A 25,021-nucleotide genomic window follows, 5' to 3' on the forward strand; every position below is an offset into this window, starting at 1 on the left:
TCGTATTTAATATATAAATAAACTTAGTAATAGTAAACAAAAAAAAGAGACTTAGAATCACATTAAATAAAAATTTAAATATTTAAGGCTAGTCACTTATCAAAATTTCGTTGAGTTGTCATGAAAATTGTTGAATATTATGTTAATTATTTTGGTAAGAATGTTATATGAATATTGGATACTAAAATAAGGTAGGTAGTAATTATATTGTTGTTTTTGACACGATTTATTAAATACTAGCTTTCCGCGATAAAAAGTAGCCTATGTCTTATACTTGGTCTTCAGCTACCTACATACCAAATTTCATTGTAATCGGTTCAGTAGTTTTTACGTGAAATAATAACAAACATCCATCCCTCTATCCTAGGATTAAATCTTATATTAAAAAGTGAAAGATAATTAAACTAGTGATAGTGACTCACATAAACTTTTCCAAGAAGCCTTTTCCATAGATTTGGCATATTCTTCTTCCCTCTCCATCTGCTGGACTTCTTCTTCTAAATTCTTATCTTCTACAGAGGTATTACGTAGCCAGGCTAGAGCGGCACGGGCTTCCTACAATATAAATAAATCTTTAAGTAAAACATAAAGGAATAAAAAGTAGTCATTTAACATATTACTAGCTGCGCCCCGCGGTTTCACCCGCATTTCTTCGCTCCTGTTGGTCTTAGCGTGATGATATTTAGCCTTCTTCGATAAATGGGCTATCTAACACCGAAAGAATATTTCAAATCGGACCAGTAGTTCCTGATATTAGCGCGATCAAACAAACTCTTACGCTTTATAATATTAAAAAGTATAGATAATTCCATTTTGCAATAATCTACTTAATAATACAAAAGTATGGTAACATAGCTAGACATCGTCGCTGTATAGAAACATATTTTTCTACGCTAAACATTTTTATGAAAATTTATTTCATTCAGTTCTCTGATCTCTACATTACTTGCAAGTTCTAATGAAACGGGTTTTTATCAACGTCAATAAAAAAAATATATTTGTTATATTCATATCTTTCTTAGAAACATCTCTCTGAGATTGTTTTATTATATTTAATGTTTATTGGTATTTCCGATTAAGAGTTCCCAGAACAGAATTTGTTTTATTTATTTTATTTCCTTATTTTATGAAAGGACGATTAACTTGAAGGCGAACAACAATCGTATCTAATATTATTCTTTATAGTATTCAAAGTGCTGCGTATTTTTATTCGCAAAATAAGGTCAAAATATTTTAATATTTTACTAAGAAAACGTAAAATTTATATAATTTACACACACAGGAAGGAATTTGACTATAGATAGTACCTACTAGCATTCCGCCCGCGGCTTCGCCCGCGTTTTCAAAGAAAAACCCGCATAGTTCCCGTTCTCGTGGGATATCCGGGATAAAACCTATCCTGTGTTCAAACTCAAACTCAAACTCAAACATTCATTTATTCAATTAGACTACTTATTTAGTAACACTTTCGAATCGTCATTACATAATTATTTTAACATTTACCACCGATTCGGAAAGCAGTGATCTATGGAGAAGAATCGGCAAGAAACTCCATAGTTGCTCTTTTAAAATCATGTCGATATTACATAATATGTAACTTATATCTAAATACATAATATATCATAATATACAAAGAACTGTCCTGTGGTTTTTACGCGACAACCCTCCATGGGTTTTTATCGACCATATATTCCTGAATACTGTAGTACGCTCTCTGAACTAGTACATTTTTTATATAAGTTTTAAATTTAGAATTACTAAACTCTCTAATATTATGAGGAATTCTATTGTAAAAGCGTATACCTTGACCCATAAATGAATTTTTAACTTTAGCTAATCGGAAAAATGGCATTTCAATTCTATTTCTGTTCCTTGTGCCATAACAGTGTCTATCTCCTACTCTTGTGTGTAAGTCGGCGTTTTTGTGTACATGCAAAATATTATCTATACATATAATAAATCTGTAGAAGGGTCAATTCTGTACATTGAAAATATTGAAAAAATAAATAGCAGGGGGTGTTACTGGATCGATACCAAACCCAAATATGTGATTAAAAAAATTTTTGTCTGTCTGTCTGTCTGTCTGTCTGTCTGTATGTGAAGACATCACATGAAAACTACCGGTTCGATTTCGATGAAACTTGGTATAATTATACCTTATTATCCTGGGCGTAAAATAGGATACTTTTTATCCTGGAAAAATACGTAGAAAAAAAATAATCTTAATTTTTCAGTTATCCATAGACGTTGTATGTAGAACCGCGAACACACGTTGCGTATAAAATAATAGGCCTAGCCGTATTTGGGTCAGATAGATATTTATAAGATGTCATTATCAGAGTTACTCAAAATGGAGAAATAAACCATCCACGCAAAGACCGACATCCGCGCGGACGGAGTCGCGGGCGGAAGCTAGTTAAATATATACTGTGATGGTAGAGTAAGTATACCAGTATTCTTAAAGAGATCTCTTAGTGAGTCCCGAGCACGTAAATTATATATAGAGCGAATGGCTCTTTTCTGTAAGATAAATATAGTTTCTATATCTGCTGCCCTGCCCCATAGTAGAATTCCATAGGACATAATACTATGAAAGTAGCTGAAATAAACCAATCTAGCTGTATCTTCATCGGTGAGATGGTTAATCAAGTTACCCTCTATATGTGTGCTAAATTTCATCGAAATCGGTTCAGTAGTATTTGCGTGAAAGATTAACAAACACACACATCCATCCTCACAAACTTTCGCATTTATAATATTAGTAGGATAGGATAGGATAAGATAGTTAGGATCCTAGGTGGCTTTATCATAATGTCAACGAATTAATATAATAAGAATACGAGATTCTGTACCTGCTTATTATTAAAGAGATAAAAAAATAATTATCATGTACATTTAGTCATTTATGATTTAATGTTCAGCATAAAACACATTCATAGTTACAAGTTTAAATTTTAATTGAAGCGTGAAGGATTGAATTGTTTACTATTTGTTTAACTATTTATATAAACAAAATCCAGCCTAAAATTAATAATGTACCTATGCATGATTGCTATTTCGTGTGGTATAGACAATGACCTATTATACTAGTAGACGCGGCATACGCCAACATCATTGCACTTAAAAACAGTTAACGCATTATCACCAATACAGTTGTTCTCTCTTTCACTCTCACGCACGAGACATAATACATGTCTCACTCATGTACTTCGTAATAACAACTGCCGATTAAAATATAATTAAAAGAACGTCCAGCCACGACGCTGAATGGTGCGTGACTAAGTTAAACTCGGGCACTTAGCTGAGTTTTTTCTTGCCAAAATAAAGAGCGGGTAACGTATCTAGCTCTTTTATATATCATAGGGTATAGAGAATAACATTGAAGAATGATTATAATATTAGTCTATATTTTTAAACAGACATTTTTACAATCTAACAACAGTAATTTTAACCAACCTTAAATTTCCCTTGTTTGACTAGAAAAACTGGTGTCTCCGGCATCGCTAGGAACACCAAAAGATGCAGAACAGGTATAGCTGTGCATATCCACATGACAGCTGCGAAAGACATCACGTCTCCAACCACGTAGACCAGCAGGTAACCCAGGTTCTGAACCAGGACGAAGAGGGAACCTAGCGCACCGCGGATTTTGTCGGATGCTATCTGGAAGTTCAGAAAAGTTACGTATTGTTGTAAATTGCATACAAAATTGTCATAAGAAAACTAGGTTTTATAATTTTAATAGTAAGAAACTTCAACTTTTTGATATGGGTGTAAGATTTAGGAAACCTTAATTGGTCATTGATCTGGCGATTTATGTTTTTTGAAAAAACACAATACAACTTTAGCAACGAATTAAGTATAGAAACAATTATTTAACTAAAAAAAAAACGTAAGAAGTGAAACTTCTCTATGACCTTATTTTTCAAAAAATAATTTACTATATGCAACTTTACAGAAATACGTCGAATCACGCGTGGTAGGGATAAGAAAAAGATGGCGCCTACCGGAAAAATGTCACGCGTAACGAAAAAATGTTACACCAAATTTTTTTCCAACCCCGATAAAGAAGTTTCACTTCAAAAATGTTCATTTTATAAGTTTTTTTAATTGATTCTTGTGTCTTCTAGCTCTCTACTCATTTACGAGTAGATTAAATTAAATACATACCCATCTCAATTTATCAATTTACAAGTGTTTATACAGCCATATCAAGCCACGCCATCGTATCCATTCATCCTTCTTATCTCCTCATAAACTTAACGATTTGCTACACAAATAGTGAATCAATCAAATAATAGTGACAATAACTAACCTCCTTCAAATACAATGGTGTGACGACATAGCAGCCCGCGCAAGCCAGCCCGGCCACCGCCCGTGACGCGATGAGAGCCCATGGCCGAAGCGAGAATAGAGTTATACTCCAACTTATCTGAAAATGTACAATATTATGAATAAAATTAAACTAGGGACATCTTTTAGACACATAAAACCGAAAGAGTAGTATAAATTCAATGGATCTGGCGGGATCACGGGTAGCCGAGAGATCAGGGGCCGTATTATAACCTCTTATTTCCAGACAGATTACGCCGTGAATTGAACTTACTGGCAAATTCATATTATGATCGCAATAACCAGCCATGGTTAATTATGGTAAAATATGAATTTGCCAGTCAGTTCATTTCACGGCGTAAACTGACTGGGAATAAGGTAATAATACGGCCTCAGGCGTTGCTCCGCGGCATGGCCAAAAACACGGGTTCGAATTCCGCCTCGTAATCGATTTTTTTCTATGCTTTAAAAATAAAAGTGATCTAATGTATCTAGTAAATTTTACGGTTCTATCATAACTCATTTATCATAGATTAAGTTCAAGTTTCTGTGTCAAAGATAAAAGATTTGGTACAAAGATTTGAGATGTGAGAAAGGAAGTAGGATAGGTTTTATCTCTGGTAACTATGTGGGTTTTATTTTAATTTACGCGGACGAAGACGCAAGCGGAAAGGTATATAATTAAATCCAAAAAAAAAAGAACATAACGTATACAAATTCGTAAAAATTAAAAAGAGCGTATGTGCCGAACTAAAAACCAAAATCGTCGCGTTACTCCATGACGTGACGGTATTGCCATGGCGCGACCTTGAAATCTCTCTCTTGAATTATCAACGCGCCACAAGAAGTTTCACTTCAAAAATAATTAGAAATGAATAAAAGCGGCAAAAAATACGTCTCATATAATATTTTAGAGAAATAATATTAGACAAAGATCTAGAACTGTAATATTATTTATTTATTTTATGCACGTTTCATATTACGTGTTAATTATTAAAATAAAACAGATTTACATTAACAATAAATAAATTTCCATTGAATTAAATATGTTATGCAAAACATCAATCATGGTTTAGCAATTGTAGATCGAACTTGATTTATTCAATTTAATTATTTATTAAATCCCTACTAATTACTATTATAAATGCGAAAGTAACTCTGTCTGTCTGTCTGTTACGCTTTCCCGCTTAAACCTATCAACCGATTTTTATGAAATTTGGCACAGACAATCTTTAGACCCTGAGAAAGAACATAGGCTACCTTATTGCTATCTTATTGCGAAATATGTATCACGGGCGAAGCCGGGGCGGACCGCTAGTAATATAATATAGGATAACCACGCAATCATATAGATAAGAGACTATAATTACTAAGCTTGTATTTAGTTTAAGATAATATATATACCGATTTAATGGGGTATGAAGTAGTTAGAACTGCTTGGTAAAGTTGTGAGAACAGCGTGATCAGAGATTGTAAAATGGGTTATCTGGTGGTATCAATGATACTATGTCCTAAATAAGAATAATATATTGTATTATAGTAGGTATACTAGCTGTCCCGGCAAACGTTGTTATGCCCTACTCTTATCACTTAGGGGTATGCTTTATGAAAAATAAATGTTGACCGATTCTCAGATCTACCCGATATGCACCGAAAGTTTCATGCGTTTCGGAGGAGTTTAACATCGCGACATGAATTTTATATAATTAGTTTACGATCGAACCATCTTTCATATCGTTTATAATATTTAGAATAAATATTTAAGACTTGAATAATACCCTATCTGACGGAGGATTTCCTTAGCTATATCTTGGTATTTACTTTATATTCAATCAAGTCAAATTCAATTTATCTTTTAAGGCAATCTCATGTGAATTGTACGAGAAATAATAACTCATTATATACAATTACTGACGTGTTTGCAAATTGTTGTAAAATTATATATATTTCAATGCCTCATTCAGGTCAGAGACAAATTATGTAAAATTTTCTTGATGTCTTTGTGTTTGATGTTTTATATTATGTAGTTTGTTTATTTATGTAATAAATAAGGTAATTTTTGGAAATATGATTAAGATACATAATTACTTGTTAATTATTAGTTCTATAATTGAGGCAGAGTTAGCTCATTTTAAAACGACTTTATTTTTAATTTTTTGGAAATTTTTTTTCAGACTTTGGCTTTCCTTTCTGCAATAGATATAAAATTTATAGATCTGTACGAAATAAAAATGAAATAGTATTTTTTCTCTGCTATCGATAATCCTAACATGTAAGTGTCTGTTTGACTTCTTCTGTTTTGTCTATGAAATTTGTTAAGAGTTAAAACTTAAACCTACCTCACCGGCACGGAATCTTGGCCACTGCAAATTTTTGCGTAAAATAACACTATTTCTTTTCTACTACAAAATTCAGTAAAAATTTAATCAAAACTAGTTACTTTAATGTTTTTACTAACTTTTAGTAATAATTGGAAGTTAATAAGAAGTACTACCGAGTAGATATGATTTAAACAAGAATTTACGCTTTTCCTGTGAAATTTAAATGATTTCTTAAAAAATGCTAAAAAATTAGAAAGAACGTTTCCATAAAAAAAATTGAACCTTTCAATAAATGTAATATCCTTCTCTTGCCTTAAACACTGTTTGCATCCAGTCTGGCATACTCTAGAAGACATTTTTGGAGACCACTTGAGCTATAGTGTACCAAACGGCCCCAGCTGTATTTCTAAGCTCATCTAACATTAGTGCTGGGTTGGAATCGAACTTTATGTTTCTTTTAAGCATGTCCCAGATGTGTTCTATTGGATTAAGATCTGGGCTACGAGCTAGCCACTCCAATTTTTCAATAATAACCTCTTGAAGGTACTCTTATACGTATCGTACAACACGCGGACGTGCGTTATAGTGTATAAGTAGCAAATTTTCTTCACTGATAAACCTGTAATAGGGCTGAACATGTTCCTGGAGAATTTCCTCGATGTACCTGATCAAATTTAAGCCATTATCTACGATAAATAACTCCGTGCGAGCATCGGAACTTATACCTCCCCATACCATTATTGACCCTCCATGAAAAATCGCATTTTGAGTGTGGTGATGTGTGAAAACCTCTCTTCTCGTCTCCTCTATACTGACTGTTGGCTATCCGAAGCTCGTAAAGTGCCTTAGCAGCCATCTGTGAACACCCCACGAGCGCACTGGCTGTGGGTCCAGTTTTCATATTCTCGTGCAAAACGAAGACGTGCTTCTCTGTGATGTCTGAGGAGTTCTGGACGGCGTGCTGGTCTGCAAACCTTCAAATTAACTTCTTTCATTAGTCTTCTCTCCGATTGCTCACTCACATTTATTATCCTGGTGTTTTAGAGCCGGTGGCGTATCCTAAAAACTGTCAGAAAGCCATTTCTGAGTATCTCTCGAACAATAAACGGGTCTTCTCGAGCTGATGTGCACCTCACACCTTCATTTCCTGGTCTGCACATATGGCTGCCAGTCTCCTGGTATCTTCTCCATGCATGGTGCATCGCTGAACGAGGTACATACTGTACATTAGGTACTTTACGTTGCGGCAGTTATTGGTCTATCATTGTGATGGCCTGAGTAGGTTGTTCAGATGTTAATGGCATTTTTTATTGTTTGTTATGATCATTGACTACAGTACAACAATAACAATATCTTAAAACGGCATAAACGATATCAAAAAAAGTTTAAAACGAACAATTCGTAACTTCGGCTTAACCGCACAAATCACAAATTTCGAGTAACTCTTAAAAAGTGGTAAAAGATTATTCTCAAACTCAATGATTTCTTACCATAAAATTAAACAAATAATATGTTAACATATCTGCATATAAAAAAATCGTGAAAAACACTTCAAACTTTTTTTATCGGCAAATTTGTAAGTGGCCAAGATTCCGTGCCGGTGAGTGTATTAAATTTATGTGGGATAAATATACGCATATTTTTAGATTTTTCTGTCTCAGAAAACGCTTATCATCTTACGTTAATTTGATAAAAATATAGTAAACAAAATTCGCTTCGTAGTATAGATGTTAATGAGAGGTTACAGGTCAGCGTTATATATAACATCGTGTAATGATACAAATGTATAGATGACTTATAATTTATAAATAGATTATTATATTTATAGTTACATGATTTAGAAGGAAACCTTAACAACTACAGGTATAAGTATTGTATACCTATCAAGTTAATAATTATAATAATTTCGCTAATGATTCTTTATTTTATCATATAATATTATAAATCTATTATCCTCAATAGAAGACGTTACAATTTTCATTCCAAATGCGCTAGCTACCTATAAATTTTTAATTGGTAAAGCTAATTTATATTGTAAGTATGTAAAAGCTCCATACACGCACACACACATACACAAATCCTTTCAGATTAACAATATCATTAGGTACCAATTTACGCATTCAGCTTACCAATAAAGGTAACTAGGAATTTAACTCACCACAAGCATAAGAGAAGTCAGCATCGTCGTAGTCTTCCTGCCCCACCTGTCCGCCAGATCCCCGACCAGGACGCCGCAGAATATAGAAGGGAAGAAGGTGATAGATGCCATCCAGGAGATCGTCTCATCACTGATCGGTTCGGGCGCGGGCCCGTCGATTGATTGCAGGATCGGCGTCATGGGCGACTGCCAGCCCATTAACATGCCGAAGTTTAGCACGGGGATTGTTACTGCAAAAAATGAATACGATATATAATTTTGATCTTGAAATTGCGGGAAAGGGTCTCACGGTTCATACATGAATATACATTTTTGTTTTAAATAATAAATGATCGAAAAAAAAGAGTTAAATGTGAACGACCCAGTGAATGCAGATAGGTCACCCACCTCTTGAGGTCTTTGAATTTTACATAATATTTTATTTGTATTACTCCCGGTCCTTAACTGTTATTTCAAAAATCATTCAAACCTGGTCATTATTAAATCGGCCATGATTCACCTCTTACGTCGTAACGTTTTATAATTAACTAGCGGTCCGCCCTGGCTTCGCCTGTGCTACATTGTTTACGTTTTCTCTACATAATAACTATCTTCGTACTTCAAGGAATATTATAAAAAAGAAATAACGAAATCGGTATATATTTATCATACGCTTTTAGTATCGCATACGTATGTACTTATAGGAAATAGTAGTATGTACCATTAAATTTCATCATATTGTCCAGGTGCTTTCATTTAGCAATATTATAAAGATTAGAATAAACTATGAAGCCATAATGCGAGAAAGATAAGAAAATAATTAAGATAAGGTTTTATTAACGGCAAAGAATTTGACCTCAACTGACCTTAGCCAACATTTCACTGTATCCGCTATCTCTCGAGATACAATGTAAAGCACCGTATACATTGTTATTTCTGAATTTATTTATTGTGAATCGATTTTTGATACTTCCAATAAAATTTATAAGTAATCTTATGATTTTTATTTTAGTTATATCATATTTGTTTTTAAATTAAAAATCAACGAAAGTTTGTTTTAGTCGATTAAAATATTTAACAATCTCTATCAGAACCAAAGCGAACACGGACATTAAGCTCCTTTGCTACCTTTTCCGTATCTAAAATAAATCTAACACCTCTGAAAAAGTTCATCTATACTAATATGTATTATAAAGAGGAAAGGTTTGTATGTATGTATGTATGGTTTTCACGCATAGACTACTGAACCGATAACAATGAAATTTAGCACACATATAGAGGGTAACTTGGATTAACACATAGGATAGGTTTTATCCCGGAAATCCCACGGGAATGGGAACTATGCGGGTTTTCCTTTGAAAACGCGGGCGAAGCTGCAGGCGGAAATTTAGTCCTTAATAGAGATTTTAAAATATCCCTGATTCCTAATGGCTTAACTTATATTCCGTTCTTTAATTGTACCTAATATTTTTTATGTTAGCATATTAAAATCAATACAATGTGTGTAAAATCGATCTTATAGGAAACCCGTTTGTAATGCAACTGCACAATGTATTACTCACATACCTGTTTTGCATTTTGACTTCAAGACAAATGTAGAGAAAGATGCGTAAAAGAGAGCATAAGAAATTTAATTGTTAAATTTAAGTATGGTATCTTTTCATGAAAAAGAAATGAAGGAATAATTCCGCTTAATTTGACTTAATACTGTGTAGTAACAAACTAAGCAAACATTGGAAAAGAAAGTAAAAAAGCCGATTGTCGTACTTTACTAAGTATTCTTATTATAAAGTCTAATATAAGTTATATTAATCTATATAAACTATGCAGATGCAGCCGGGCAGCCCCTTTATAGCCGTATAAGAATATAAGATATTACGAGCTTAATCAAACTAGCCTGATCGGCTGATCGTACCTCGTTTTATTTCAAACAAAAGATAGTCGTCGGTCAATATAACTCTATACCTTATATCTATATATTTACGTGTTTGCGAATGGAATTATAATACCCTAGCTGCGCTTCGCGGTTTCACCCGCATTGCTCCGCTCTTGTTTGTCTTAGCGATAAGCGAAATGATATACCTATTACCTATATAGCCTCCTTCCTTGATAAATGCGCTATCTGAAATAAATTTTCAAATCGGACCAGAAGTTCCTGAGATTAGCGCGTTCAAACAAACAAACAAACAAACTCTTCAGCTTTATAATATTAGTATAGATATATTATAGGTTTATCGTTAATCTATAATGTGCGGTTAAAATTGCTCAAGTCTCTGTGCATTGTCATTCTACCCACATTAAATTGCATAATCTTAGTGTGTAGCAATCATACTGATGATTAATTCTTGCCAGATCTTTCATACATGTGTATAAAGATGTAGGACTAAATATTAGGGACTGTTTAGTAATAGTCAATAGGTATTAGGTGGTCTGAATTCCGAACAAGAATGAATTTAGCTGAAAGTACAATCATGTTTTGATTTTTTTTCATATAAAGTCAAATTTATGTGCTTGCTAAAAATCGAACGGTCTTATTATGAAAACTTTAAAACCGATAATAGTACAATACAAAATGTAAACGGTAACTTCATTAATTATAAGAAACGTAATATTATGATGATGATCTAAAAAGTCGTTAAAATATAATGGCTAAATCACATATAATGTCCTTACACTTATATTATATATGTATAATATTTTTTTTTCATATTGCTATGGAAATTAATAAGGGCTCATGAATAGTCATTATATGTTAAGAGTGACTTTGGAATGTTGTTTGATTTTATTATTCAAACTCAAACTCAAACATTTATTTATTCAATTAGACTACTATTTAGTAGCACTTTCGAATCGTCATTACATAAGTATTTTTAACATTTACCACCGATTCGGAAAGCAGTATCTATGGAGAAGAATCGGCAAGAAACTCCATAGTTGCTCTTTAAAATCATGTCAATATTACATAATATGTAACTTATATCTAACTTATACATAATATATCATAATATGCCAAAGAACTGTCCTGTGGTTTTTACGCGACAACCCTCCATGGGTCTTTATCGTCCATATATTCCTGAATACTGTAGTACGCTCTCTGAACTAGTACATTTTTTATATAAGTTTTAAATTTAGAATTACTAAACTCTTTAATATTGAGAGGAATTCTATTGTATAAGCGTATACCTTGACCCATAAATGAATTTTTAACTTTAGCTAATCGGAAAAATGGCATTTCAATTCTATTCCTGTTCCTTGTGCCATAATCGTGTCTATCTCCTACTCTTGTGTGTAAGTCGGCGTTTTTGTGAACATGCAAAATATTATTAAATATATACTGTGATGGTACAGTAAGGATACCAGTATTCTTAAAATGATCTCTTAGTGAGTCCCGAGCACGTAAATTATATATAGAGCGAATGGCTCTTTTCTGTAAGATAAATATAGTTTCTATATCTGCAGCCTTGCCCCACAGTAGAATTCCATAGGACATAATGCTATGAAAGTAGCTGAAATAAACCAATCTAGCCGTATCTTCATCGGTGAGATGCCTTATTTTTCGGACTGCATATGCAGCTGAACTGAGCTTACCTGCAGCGGTGTTGACATGGGCTCCCCACTGTAGTTTCTCATCCAATGTTAACCCTAGAAATACAGTAGACTCAGTAGGATGCAATACCTCCCCGTTCAAGGTAATATCTCTGTTCAACTTTTTTACATTAGGAAGTAAAAATTCAACACAAGTGGTTTTTTTGGCATTTAATAATAAATTATTGGCAGTAAACCATTCAGATATGTGTAAAAGAGCACTGTTCACTTCGTCAACATTTGGGTCATGCCTATCCACATTAAAAATTAATGAGGTATCATCTGCAAACAGAACTATTTCACACCTATCCTGCAAATAATAGGGAAGATCATTGATATATACCAAGAACAAGAAGGGACCTAAAATGGACCCCTGTGGAACACCAATGTTAATTGACGCACCGCTAGAACGTTCTCCATTAACAACTACAGTCTGTATCCTATCATGCAGGTATGACGCTATGAGGTTCTGGGCTTTTCCTGTAATTCCATAGTGATTAAGTTTACGTAACAAAGTACAATGTTCAACGCAGTCAAATGCCTTGGAGAGGTCACAAAATATCCCCAGATTGATTAATCGTACTTAGTTTTAATAAACCAATTATGTACATATTTAAAAGATTTCTGCTAGCTTCGCCCGCACGTATCATACTTGCGAGAAATATGGCCCCATATATGAAATATCATACCCAACATCAAATTTAATTTTAACAGAAAAATGCTGTAAGTTATCTTCATACTTATAATTCACGAAAATTAGTTCAGCGGTTAGGCGTGAACCTGACTTACAATTTTTTTTACATTGTCTTATCTATACATATAATAAATCTGTAGAAGGGTCAATTCTGTACATTGAAAATATTGAAAAAATAAATACCAGGGGGTGTTACTGGATCGATACCAAACCCAAATATGTGATTAAAAAAATTTTTGTCTGTCTGTCTGTCTGTCTGTCTGTCTGTCTGTCTGTATGTGAAGGCATCACGTGAAAACTAACGGTTCGATTTCGATGAAACTTGGTATAATTATACCTTATTATCCTGGGCGTAAAATAGGATACTTTTTATCCTGGAAAAATACGTTGAAAAAAATTAATCTTAATTTTTCAGTTTTATCCATAGACGTTGTTCTGTAGAACCGCGAACACACGTTGCGTATTATGATAGGCCTAGCCGTATTTGGGTCCAATAGATATTTATAAGATGTCATTGTCAGAGTTACATGTTACTCAAAATGGAGAAATAAACCATCCACGCGAAGACCGACATCCGCGCGGACGGAGTCGCGGGCGGAAGCTAGTACGTAATAATTGGCCTTAATAACTTAGTTACAAGTTATTATTTCACTTAGTTATTATGACATTAGTATCGAAAAGGACAATCACAACAGAGGACAATAGACAGTTAAGTTCTCAGACGCTATACTTAACGGAACTATGTATAAGCACAAAAAGCTAAAAAGGTATTAAATACTAACTGCAGTTACGATGATAACAAGCTGATGTTTTACTCAGAAGAATTTATAATTACTTATCGACTATCGTTAAGCGGATTCGATTTCTTTTCCTTTTAATTTGTCGTGGCTTGCGCAATGGAAAATACATATTTTATCGATGTTCGCTAATAGGGGTCTTTTAATATTTTAATAAGGAACCTAAATAAAATAATAAATATTATTTTACGTAAATGAAAGGCTTCAACGACAGACTGATTAGATTTACCCTCAACCATAATAATTTGTTAGATACATTCTATAATTAACCGTTATTACAATTATTATGATGACGATTATTGTCACATTTAATTATTTTGTTGTTTTCTATTGTAGTCATCTGATTTTGATAAAGATAGGACACTTACGAACCTAGGTTCGATTAAATATATGTACAAACTTATAATACAAAAGCATGAACCAAATTGCAATTGTTGCAATCTGCAACAAAACAACAACAAAAACATGTGGTAAAACGTGGACATTCGAGACGAAAATACTAGAATATCAAAAGTCAGTGTTGCAATCTGCAACAAAATAAACCTGTGGTAAAACGGACATTCGAGTCGAAAATACTAGAATATCAAGACTAGGCAAAGTGAAGCAGTGCAGTTTCTATTTTTAGAATAAGTCTTGTTGTAGGCTTTCACATGATACTTAAAATAGCTTTAGTTTTAGTCTAGACCTGTCTAGACTATAGTTCCTTACTAGCAATTTAACATAATATAAGTATTAAGCACCCATTCAATTTAATCATTATGTACTAATATTACAAATGCGAAAGTGTGTCTGTTTGTTTGTCTTTCTTTCACATCGCAAAGCAGTTATTTTATGATATGATTTTTGAATCTGGGGATAATGACATAGGCTACTTTTTACCGCGAAGAAACATCTCATTACTTACAAAGGGAATTTCTTTTGACCATGCGGGCGGAAAGCTAGTTTCTAGGTCTATCTATGTAAATAAGACAAAGCGTGATTTAAAAACACGTCAGGGTTTATTTATTTTATAAACAAATAGCAATAATTAAGCAATAATTATTATCTATCCTAAGGAAATATTTGTGAATAATGATTTATATATACTTTATGAATTATATACCTAGTATATAATTTTAATACACTTAATTCCAGCATATTCTGATATTTGTTACGTAGTATTTGTGTATGATAAGTTATACAATACAACTTTACTTTAAATATTCAATATATATACTCAATTTGCTATCAATGCATGATAGCAAATGTAGAGAATTATAGAAACTAGGCGTGATATTTATATCTAGTTTTTAAACGTTCTATTTTTAGGAGTTCACCTTGTTACTGTATGGCCCCGTTTCCACCTGCAAGTAAACTTCTGCAAGAACTGTCCGACAGTCTGTCTGACAGCAACTTGCAAGTCTAATTCCGCGTTTCCACCTGCAAGTAGAAGTGCAAGTTGCTGTCAGACAGACTGTCGGACAGTTCATGCAGAAGTTTACTTGCAGGTGGAAACGGGGCCTAACACCAGTAAGTTCAATTCACGGCGTAAACTTTCTGGTAACAAGGGATCATAATCGACCCCAATTCTATGTTAGTTATATCGTTTCCCAGAATTGTTTTTAAATTATAATGAAAGTATTTGCATTTTATGCGCTAAAGGCAAATTATGAAGAATCTAAGATATTAGGGGGGAAAATAAAGTACAGTAATACGTGGTAATAGTTAGATTTTTGAAATTTCCAGAATTGTCAATGTTAGTTGAATTAAAACGACCGTCTCATGAAAAAAATCTACATATTAATGTTACCACAGTATTAGTACATACCCCGTATAATATCATAATATTATCTGAGGTATAACTGTAGTTGCATAATGCACGCATGTAACGCATTGATATTGGTTTAAGTCTTAAGAAATTCATCTTAAGCGAACAATCGGTAAGTTTATGCATAGAACGCAAAATAGGAAGTGCTGTACCCACAACATGCTCTTTGTTTATAAATATAAGGAAGCCACAGTGGAGGTTAGCATGTTTTCAAGCTATATTGTGACTATGGAAGACTTTTAGAACTATTAATCTATACTAGGTAATATTATAAAGCTGAAGAGTTTGTTTGTTTGAACGCGCTAATCTCAGAAACTACTGGTCCGGTTTGAAAAATTATATTGGTGTTATATAGCCCATTTATCGAGAAAGGCTATAGGGTTATTTATCATCACGCTAAGACCAACAGGAGCGGAGTAATGCGGGTGAAACCGCGGAGCACAGCTAGTATTGGAAAAAATGCTTACTGTACTTTTTTTTTTTGAAATATACTTTGTGTTTAGCAGGCATATTTTTCAGAAATTTTAGCAGCATATCAATACAAATTGTTTTAAAGTTATGAGGGGAAAATGTACCAGTTTAGTTTCCTATAAACACGCTTTTATTAGCTTCACCCCACAGACATTTATCAAGGATCGGTGTTAACTGTTAATACAATAATTTCATGAGATTTTTGTACAATATAGTACGTATATTATGTTAAATAAAAAAAATGTGTGCGTGTACTAGTGTGTGTACACACGTAAGAAGTGAAACTTCTTTATGTCCTTATTTTAAAAAAAATAATTTACTATATATGCAACTATACAGAAATACATCAAATCACGCGTGGTAGGGATAAGAAAAAGATGGCGCGTAACGGAAAAATGTCACGCGTAAAGAAAAACTGTTACACTAAATTTTTTTCCAACCCCGATACAGAAGTTTCACTTCAAAAAATATTAAATACTAGCCTCCGCCCACGACTTTGTACGTGCATCCCCGTTTTTCCCCGTTCCCGCATGAATCCTTTCTTAGCGGATGCCTACGTCCTAACATCCTACCTGCATGCCAAATTTCAGCCCGATACCTACGTCCAGTGGTTTGGGCTGTGCGTTGATAGATCACTATATATCAGTCACCTTTGAGTTTAAAATATATTTAAACTTACCCATTAAAGCCATGAAGAATTGGTTGGCGATACCGCCATGTTGAAATTTCGCAAGCCATATCAGCGGGGACAGTATCATAATAACAACTTTATGTTGATCTATTCAGTCATTGTTTAATCTGAAACAATATAAAATTTAACTTCATGACAAAGAAATAAAATACACAAAACAACTGAATAATCTACGCTAGATACACATGAAGGAATTATTTTAATTAGCATTGCTTATGCACTTAACACAGAAGTTAATTGTTTAATTATTCATAATTTAGTGTCATTATAAAAAAAAAACATTGTACTTTTAAAAACTGACAATCTTCTTTAATATGGCCAAATTAAGCGCTTAGCACACTTCTGAGATAAGCTAAGATTTTTATGTTCGTACTAGTTTTAAAATCTCCGCAACTCAACGATTGGCCAAAACAGTTAGAATAACAATATGTAAGTAAATCAATTCGTTACAATATGTTTTTCTATTATGTTGCTTTTCCGCTGAAGATTTGAATACCACAAATAAATCGTGATGAAATAAATGTAACTTTGTACAAGCCTTATGTTCTACTATGTTTTATAGCTTCACAAAACTGAGTATTTGTCTAGTAATATAAGTCTAGTTAGGTGGGTATTGTTCTGAGAAATAGTTTAGATGAGTTGATTTTTTTGAGGGAACAAAAGAGGGCCTTGGATATGCCCATGCGATTTAAAATACTTCTATTTATTTCAGTGTAGGTAACACAGGCTATACCTTATTTTTTTTTTCCCGGGACCATACCGGGCGAAATCTGGATTAGCGGTTAGCTTTAAACAATTTATTATAAGTATAAGATGTTGACAATTTTAATACTGTGTATTTATTACAATGACAGGGAATACTGACTTCCAAGGCACAGTCTACAACTAGTTCATAAGTCAGGATCGCCTTATGTATGATTTTAAATTGTTATTGATCTGAATTCAAAACTAAACCATTGTATATTTAAACTTAATAACAATAGTGTACATAAATACATCCGGCTTGTCCGGTTTTTCTGACATCGAGGGTGAAATAAAGAGCAGATACCTAATTTTATAATGGGCACGTATTTTTTAGGAAAATTGAAGCAAATAATTTACCCTATATAATAATTATGCAGCTATTTAGAAGGTACGGTAACGAGATCGCCTTTAGTCATAGATCATTGGCAGTTTCTAACGAAAACCAGTTCACCATTGCATTATATGAAGGCCGATAAATAGCACAGGCGAGGATAAATGCGTTTTTAAATTATTTTTTTGTGTTGTAAAAACTTTATTTAAGGTACATGTATAAGTTTTGTAAGAATACAATAATTATAATGTTTTCATATTTTAGATTTTTGTTAATATTTTGGAGGTAATAAATGCTTCGATAATACTATACTGGTATAAGCTAGTTCAATAAAGAAACGAATCTTCAATGGCGGCGCTTATCATTCCCTCTCGCTCACACACGGCCGTACGGTATGCAAAAAAAAAGGGAAAAATTAAATCACTAAAATGTATTTGATTTTCCCTATAATAGTTTTTATCATAAATTTACAATGACAATTATGCATTTGCGAAAGTAAATAATGTTTTATTGGAATTTGACAAAATATGTTCTTTGGGAAAAGTTGTTCAGTTTTATGGGCTTATTACAAGTATTATGGGGATTTTATTACATTCTGTATACGTAAATATGATAATTCATATAAATACACAAATACAATAACAAAAAAGTTTGTCAAAAAAACAATTTGAAATAATTAATAAAATAATTATCAATTTACGTTATTTTTATTTTCTTTTTTGCTGATCCTACCATCTGTCAAAGTCAGCTTTGGCCGCCATTGAAGATTCGTTTCTTTATTGAACCAACTAATACCTACGATTTTTTTTAACCGAAATAAACGCGCTTTTAAAGTAGGTACCGATCTTCGGTACAATTCGATGTTTTTAATTCAAATTACGTACTTATTTAATTCTTTCATTTACAATTGGTCTTAATTTAATTTGTGATTGGAACACACATAAAATGCTGGTGCAGGAGGTTTTTCTCTTCCAAAATGAATCATATATGACCGCGATGCTATTCGCATATTATTATCTGGATTTCCCTCATCTACTGTTAACCTTCTGAATTCTGATGTTAGGTACCTTTTTTCCTATGTTTAATGACCTTCTCTAGTATGAGTTCATGTATTTTTTACAGAGAATGATCTCATTAGCAGCTATTAAATTAGACGTTAATTGACAAGCCTAAATGGTAGCGATTGTAGTCGAAATAACACAGACTAATTTTCAGGTATTTTCTAATTATTAAAATTGCTTGTTTATCAAGAACTAACTAAGAAGAGACCATAGAGGCTAAAACAATTGTATCTAAATTAAGTCCCAAAAGAAAGGCAGATTTAGGTATTTTCTAAATTAAAGGCAGATTTAGGTATTTCTAAATTATTTTCAAAATTTGTTATTTAACGAGCACTAATATGTTTTTTTATCACTAACTAATCTATTCTTTTATCGACATGCATTTTAGGACAAAATTCGTATACACTTCTATTATCATTATATTAATTATAATTCCGATCATTGAATACAATTGACGACTGGAAGCTACGGCCGCCATGTTTGGCAACTATTGCGTCAATATGTGGCCGAAGTTTTAAATCTTGTCACACATTGCGGGCTGAATTTATAATAACTCAGTTTATTTAATTGTGTATTCTGTTAAATGATAAGCGAATTAAGAAATAAAACATTACTAAAAGATTTTTATTTTGATAGATGGTTGCTTATGTAAAGTTTTGGCGGTAAAAAAGAAGTATTGGCGGCAAAAAGGCACCGATGACGTAAAATGTAATTTAATTAGTAAAGTTCCCATTGTGTGTACAAAGTTAAAATATAGATTTTAATCACGAAGTTAAAATCTATATTTTAACTTCGTGATTAAAATTAGAAGGGGTAAAAAAATTCATGTCAATTTTTGGAACCTACCTATTCTTTATCGTATGTAGGTATATAATATGTTCCTGTTATCAAATCATGGTTCCTTCCTGTCATTAGCTATTAGGTTCTTCCTTCTAACACACTATGAATGATCTATATTATGTCTCATATAAAGAATAACAGATAAATTGCTTCAAACGTGACGATCATAGACATTCCGTAATTAATTGCACAGTGATAAGACTAGTCAATAATAAAACCGGATTTAAAACTGAAGCTGACTGCATCACACCGGAATCATTTGATGCGGAAACTAAATGACAATTTGTTTGTTTGTACGCAAGACGACTGACGATGTCTAGTTCAAGGGTGTATGGTAATCAAGAGGAACTCATAGTTCTTGTAAAGATCACTTTGAGGAAAGCTGTGGAGTATGGGAAGTATTATTACTGCGTTATCTTTTTTTTAAACGTGTTGTTAAAATTTTGATCCTATGCTTTTGAATTGTGGATCAGAGGTGGCCGAATGGTCAGGCGAGGCCACGATATCTACGGAAAAGATCGCGGTTTCGAATCCTGCCTCAAATGTTTTGATGATCAAATTTCTTGCAATGTTTAAAAATCTTTTTAAATTTCCATTCCATGAATAAAATATTAAACGTCGGTATACGCAAATCGTAAAGACACATTATCTTGACATCTTCGGAAGCTTTTAAGCTATTAATATTCTTCAAGACAATGCCGAAAGATTATCTCTGCCTTGAGAAATCTTATCTATTCTTAGATGTTTTTGACATTGGAATTTGGAACAAAGGCACTCGAAATAGATAATATATTAATAAGTGTAGTATGGCATAATTTGAGAGACACTTGACACTGAATGATATGGATAGGTACTATGAATTGTATAATTTGCAAGGAATCTGTTATCTGAAGGTCGATGCGTCTCAAAGGCACGTGTTCTATGGAGACCACATATTAGGCTTTAACTAGTGCCCGACCAAAATTCGCAACTAAAGATTGATCTAGCTAACCCTTTTTAGAAAGTTTTTCAATAACTAAAGATTTTGTTATATTGGCATGTATAGAAGTCGATTGAAAATATACGATATAGGTACAACAATTGAAGAAGAATATTCGTTGGACGCAAGTGTACTGAACCTACCATTATAGGAGATACCTTAGTAGATAGACAAACCAAAACTATTGAAGGCTGGTGAGGGGCTTACCTTTGAAAAGCAAAAGCACACTAAAAGCGTAAGAACATTCCCTTCTAGAATTGCAGTTCCATCCAAGTTCATGATTGCAGAAATATCTTCTATTCCAAGTACATATTTTGTCGGTATTACGTATATGTACAATACGCCAATAAGCATAAAATTCCTTATAGCATATCAAATCGTTTTGTAATAAATTGGTTTTAAATTACCGATAAATATGACTATTGTGTGTAACTCCTTTATAATTCTTAACATAATATGTGTAACTAACAGTAATTTATTCACCCCAATAAAGTTGCTATTGTTTTAACTAATATGTGTATTATGACGTCAATATCTTCAATCACGATAATCCCAGAAAATTAATAGAGTATGAACTTAAATTCTTACTTTAAAAAATAAAGGAATATTTTACTGAGTATATACTATATATTGCAAATGCATGGCATTTTAATTATGTTAAATTAAAGGTTGCTACAAGGTTATAAGCTATATTTTTTGCCCAAATACGTTTGAAGATGGGAACTGATTTTTAATTGAATGTATACGTACATACTTTAGATAACATATTTTATTTTTTGCGCTATGTAGTCTGATTGATTTTAATTTAAGATAATTCGTCATTCAGCTAGAGTAATATTGTAAAATGTAATTTAGTCAAATGTGACTTAATATTTTAAATAACTTATTAGATTTAACATAACTTTTCCATATGAACACCCAAAATTACACTTAAGTAAGAGCTTTAAGACGATTATAATATTTTAAAAGATATAAGTACCTAAAATATTACATAGTGATTTACATGACCCACATAATATATCTAATCTTTATATTGAAATATGTATCATAGCTTTAAGTGCACGAACTATTTTTAAAACTACCTACCTGTAATATTATATCACCATTCACCATGTCGTTTATCACTATAAAATTATAAAGAATGTATCAAGATGTCTAAGCAAGATGTTGATAACGTCTCTTCAAAAAGATAATCTCGTCAAAAATACTATCAATGCAAATATTTAATTTAAATAGGCATGACGACAGTATTCATAAATGATCATATTAGTGTTTTCAAGGGAAAATGTATACTAAATAAATTAAATATAGTGACTTAAAAATCTAAAAAACATTAAGATTAATGAGATTATCAATAAAATAAAACATTGAAATTCTGCAGTTGGCCATTTTGACTAAAACACGCGTGACGTCACGTTTAAATAAACAACTCACGTCAGATGTATTTTGTTGTTATGAATATGTTGAGAATACGCATTTTTATTTATTTTCTTTTGTTTCACGTATGCTTTATCGACTCAGAACAGAAATATAATTGCGAATTCACAATACGTGGTTTCGGGGTTCTCCGCGCCCACTTTATACAATCATTTCTTATTATTTTCTCGCTTGAAATAATTACTAACACATTTTTGAGCATTATTTTAATGTGGATTCACACTGCAATACTGCACACCACTTATAAACTTTGAAATTCGTTTCTATAACACATATTAAATAAATATTTATTTAATTTTCTTCGCAATGCGTACAAATAATTACGTATTTACTAAAGAGTGACGTCACACCTACGCCATGACACCTGCGAGCTGTTTTGGCACAGTTTATAAATATTTTTTGAAAAATGGCTTTTATCTTCGTTTAATTTAAGTATATTACCGAAATATAGTGTTTTTCTTGTATAGTAAACGTATACACACATTATGGAAGAGGATTTCAAAATCTTTCGTCATGCCTATTGTTAAGGTGAGTTTACACTCTCGTCGGGCGTCAGCGAGCGGTCACGCGTGTGAACTTACGTGTTTGGTTTGACTACGTGCTTAATGACGCATTTACAAGCTTTTAAAGTCTTATATATGTACTAGCTGTGCCCGCGACTTCGTCCGCGTGGAATAGCGACTGCATAGTAGTTACTACTTTACATACAATTATTTAGTAAACACGTACTACCATAAACAATTCATAGAATTGTCAATAGAATTTATTACTAATCTAAGCTAAAAAACTTACGTACTTTCCGGAAATCCGGGGCATTTTCCGGATATATCCGGAAAATGCCTGTTAAATATCTGGAAAATCCCCCGGAAAATGTGTGAAAATGTCCGGGAAATACCCGGAAAATGCGTGAAAATGTTCGGGAAAAGCGTGGAAAATGCCTGAAAAATCTCCGGAAAATGCCAGGGAAATGTCTGGAAAATATCCGGAAAAGCGTGGAAAATGCCTGGAAAATCCCCGGAAAATGCCTGAGAGATGCCCAGAAAATGCCCGGAAAATATTCAAAAAATGCGTGAAAATGTCCGGAAAAGGCGTGGTAAATGCCTGGAAAATTCCCGGAAAATGTCAGGAAATGTCTGGGAAATGCCTGGAAAATCCCCGGAAAATGCGTGAAAATGTCCGGAAAAAGCGTGGAAAATGCCTGGAAAATCTCCGGAAAATGTCAGGGAAATGTTCAGAAAATGCCTGGAAAATGCCTGGAAAATATCTAGAAAATATCCGGAAAATGCGTGAAAATGTCCGGAAAAAGCGTGGAAAATGCCTGGAAATCCCCGGAAAAATGTCAGGGAATGTCCGGAAAATATTCAAAAAATGCGTGTAAATGTCCGGAAAAGGCGTGGAAAATGCCTGGAAAATTCCCGGAAAATGTCAGGAAATGTTTGGAAAATGCCTGGAAAATCCCCGGAAAATGCGTGAAAATGTCCGGAAAAGCGTGGAAAATGTCCGGAAAAAGCGTGGAAAATGCCTGGAAATCCCCGGAAAAATGTCAGGTAATGTCCGGAAAATGCTTGGGAAATGCCTGGAAAATGCCTGGGAAATATCAGGAAAATATCCGGAAAAAGCGTGGAAAATGCCTGGAAAATCCCCGGAAATTTCCTGGGAATTACCCAGAAAATTCCCGGAAAATATCTGGAACCGCGTGAAAATGTCCGGAAAAGCGTGGAAAATGCCTGGATAATCTCCGGAAAATGTCAGGGAAATGTCAGGAAAATGCCTGGGAAATGCCTGGAAAATATCTGGAAAATATCCGGAAAATGCGTGAAATGGTCCGGAAAAGCCGTGGAAAATGCCTGGAAAATCCTCGGAAAATGCGTGAGGAATTTCCCGGAAAATGTCCGGAAAATATCCAGAAAAAGCGTGCAAAATGCCACTTCAAATTTGCGAAGTAATTAAAGTAGACAACCAAAAAAAGAAAAAGAAAGCTAAAATCTTTCATACTAAATGTATATGGGATATTCATATTTCATATTATGTACTTAATGTATGGGAGGGTTTAAGGATATTTTTTTTTATATTTCTCGATTTATTTAAAAAAAATGATTACGGCCATTATTAGGTAGTACTTTCGATATCAGTTTAAAGTTTTTTGTTATCTGTAATACTTACAAAAAAAAAATCGCCTGTGCACACTTAACGATTACACCTTGTACATGAATGCCTTAGCAAATGTTCGCCGTGATTATTTAAATGATCATAATTTTTTTATTAATGAACCTGAATTAAACACTAAATGACTAAAAAAATTTACTACAGTTTTGGGTTCGGGATCAATTTAATAATTACACATGCTAATATTTTTTTACATATTTTCATTGTATAAAATCGTAACGTAATTTCCTTTATGTATTGTTCTATTAACACATAGATAATATCTTCCCAAGGTACTAAATTTTAATAAAAAAGTTGTTTTTGTTATTTATATCTAAAAAAGAGTATTTATATTAGACAGTAATAAACATAAAATTTTTATAAGTTTTATGGAAGCTGAATGTAATGCAAATGGGCAAATATAAAAGTAAAATTAGGTATTTAAAATAAATAAATGAAACAACTACCAATTACAGAAAAACTTCTTTTTCGGTTGAAAATTGCTGGATCATGAGTATAATTCTTTATCTCTTACCTTGGGCAGTCTGGAAGAGATCGCTAGTAAGCGATAAGACCGCCTTATGTACATACCGTGTTTATCCATTTGGTATGATTGTAAATATTTTACTTGGTGTGGTACGTATAATAT

The 25,021-nt window shown here is 32.9% G+C and overlaps 1 protein-coding gene across 1 annotated transcript in view; it reads right to left on the reverse strand.

The window, feature by feature from the left end:
* Positions 1-25,021, reverse strand: part of LOC123701656 (facilitated trehalose transporter Tret1-like) — a 45,843-nt gene that overhangs the window by 3,531 nt on the left and 17,291 nt on the right. The window contains exons 2-6 of the mRNA XM_045649142.1: positions 16,824-16,942; positions 8,812-9,041; positions 4,316-4,432; positions 3,457-3,663; positions 423-555 (exon numbers count right to left, since the gene is read on the reverse strand). Of these exons, the coding sequence (XP_045505098.1) occupies positions 423-555; positions 3,457-3,663; positions 4,316-4,432; positions 8,812-9,041; positions 16,824-16,902 (766 nt within the window). The 5' untranslated portion in view covers positions 16,903-16,942. The remainder of the gene's footprint in view (positions 1-422; positions 556-3,456; positions 3,664-4,315; positions 4,433-8,811; positions 9,042-16,823; positions 16,943-25,021) is intronic.

The sequence above is a fragment of the Colias croceus genome, chromosome 22, assembly GCF_905220415.1.
Source record: "Colias croceus chromosome 22, ilColCroc2.1".
Classification (NCBI taxonomy): domain Eukaryota; kingdom Metazoa; phylum Arthropoda; class Insecta; order Lepidoptera; family Pieridae; genus Colias; species Colias croceus.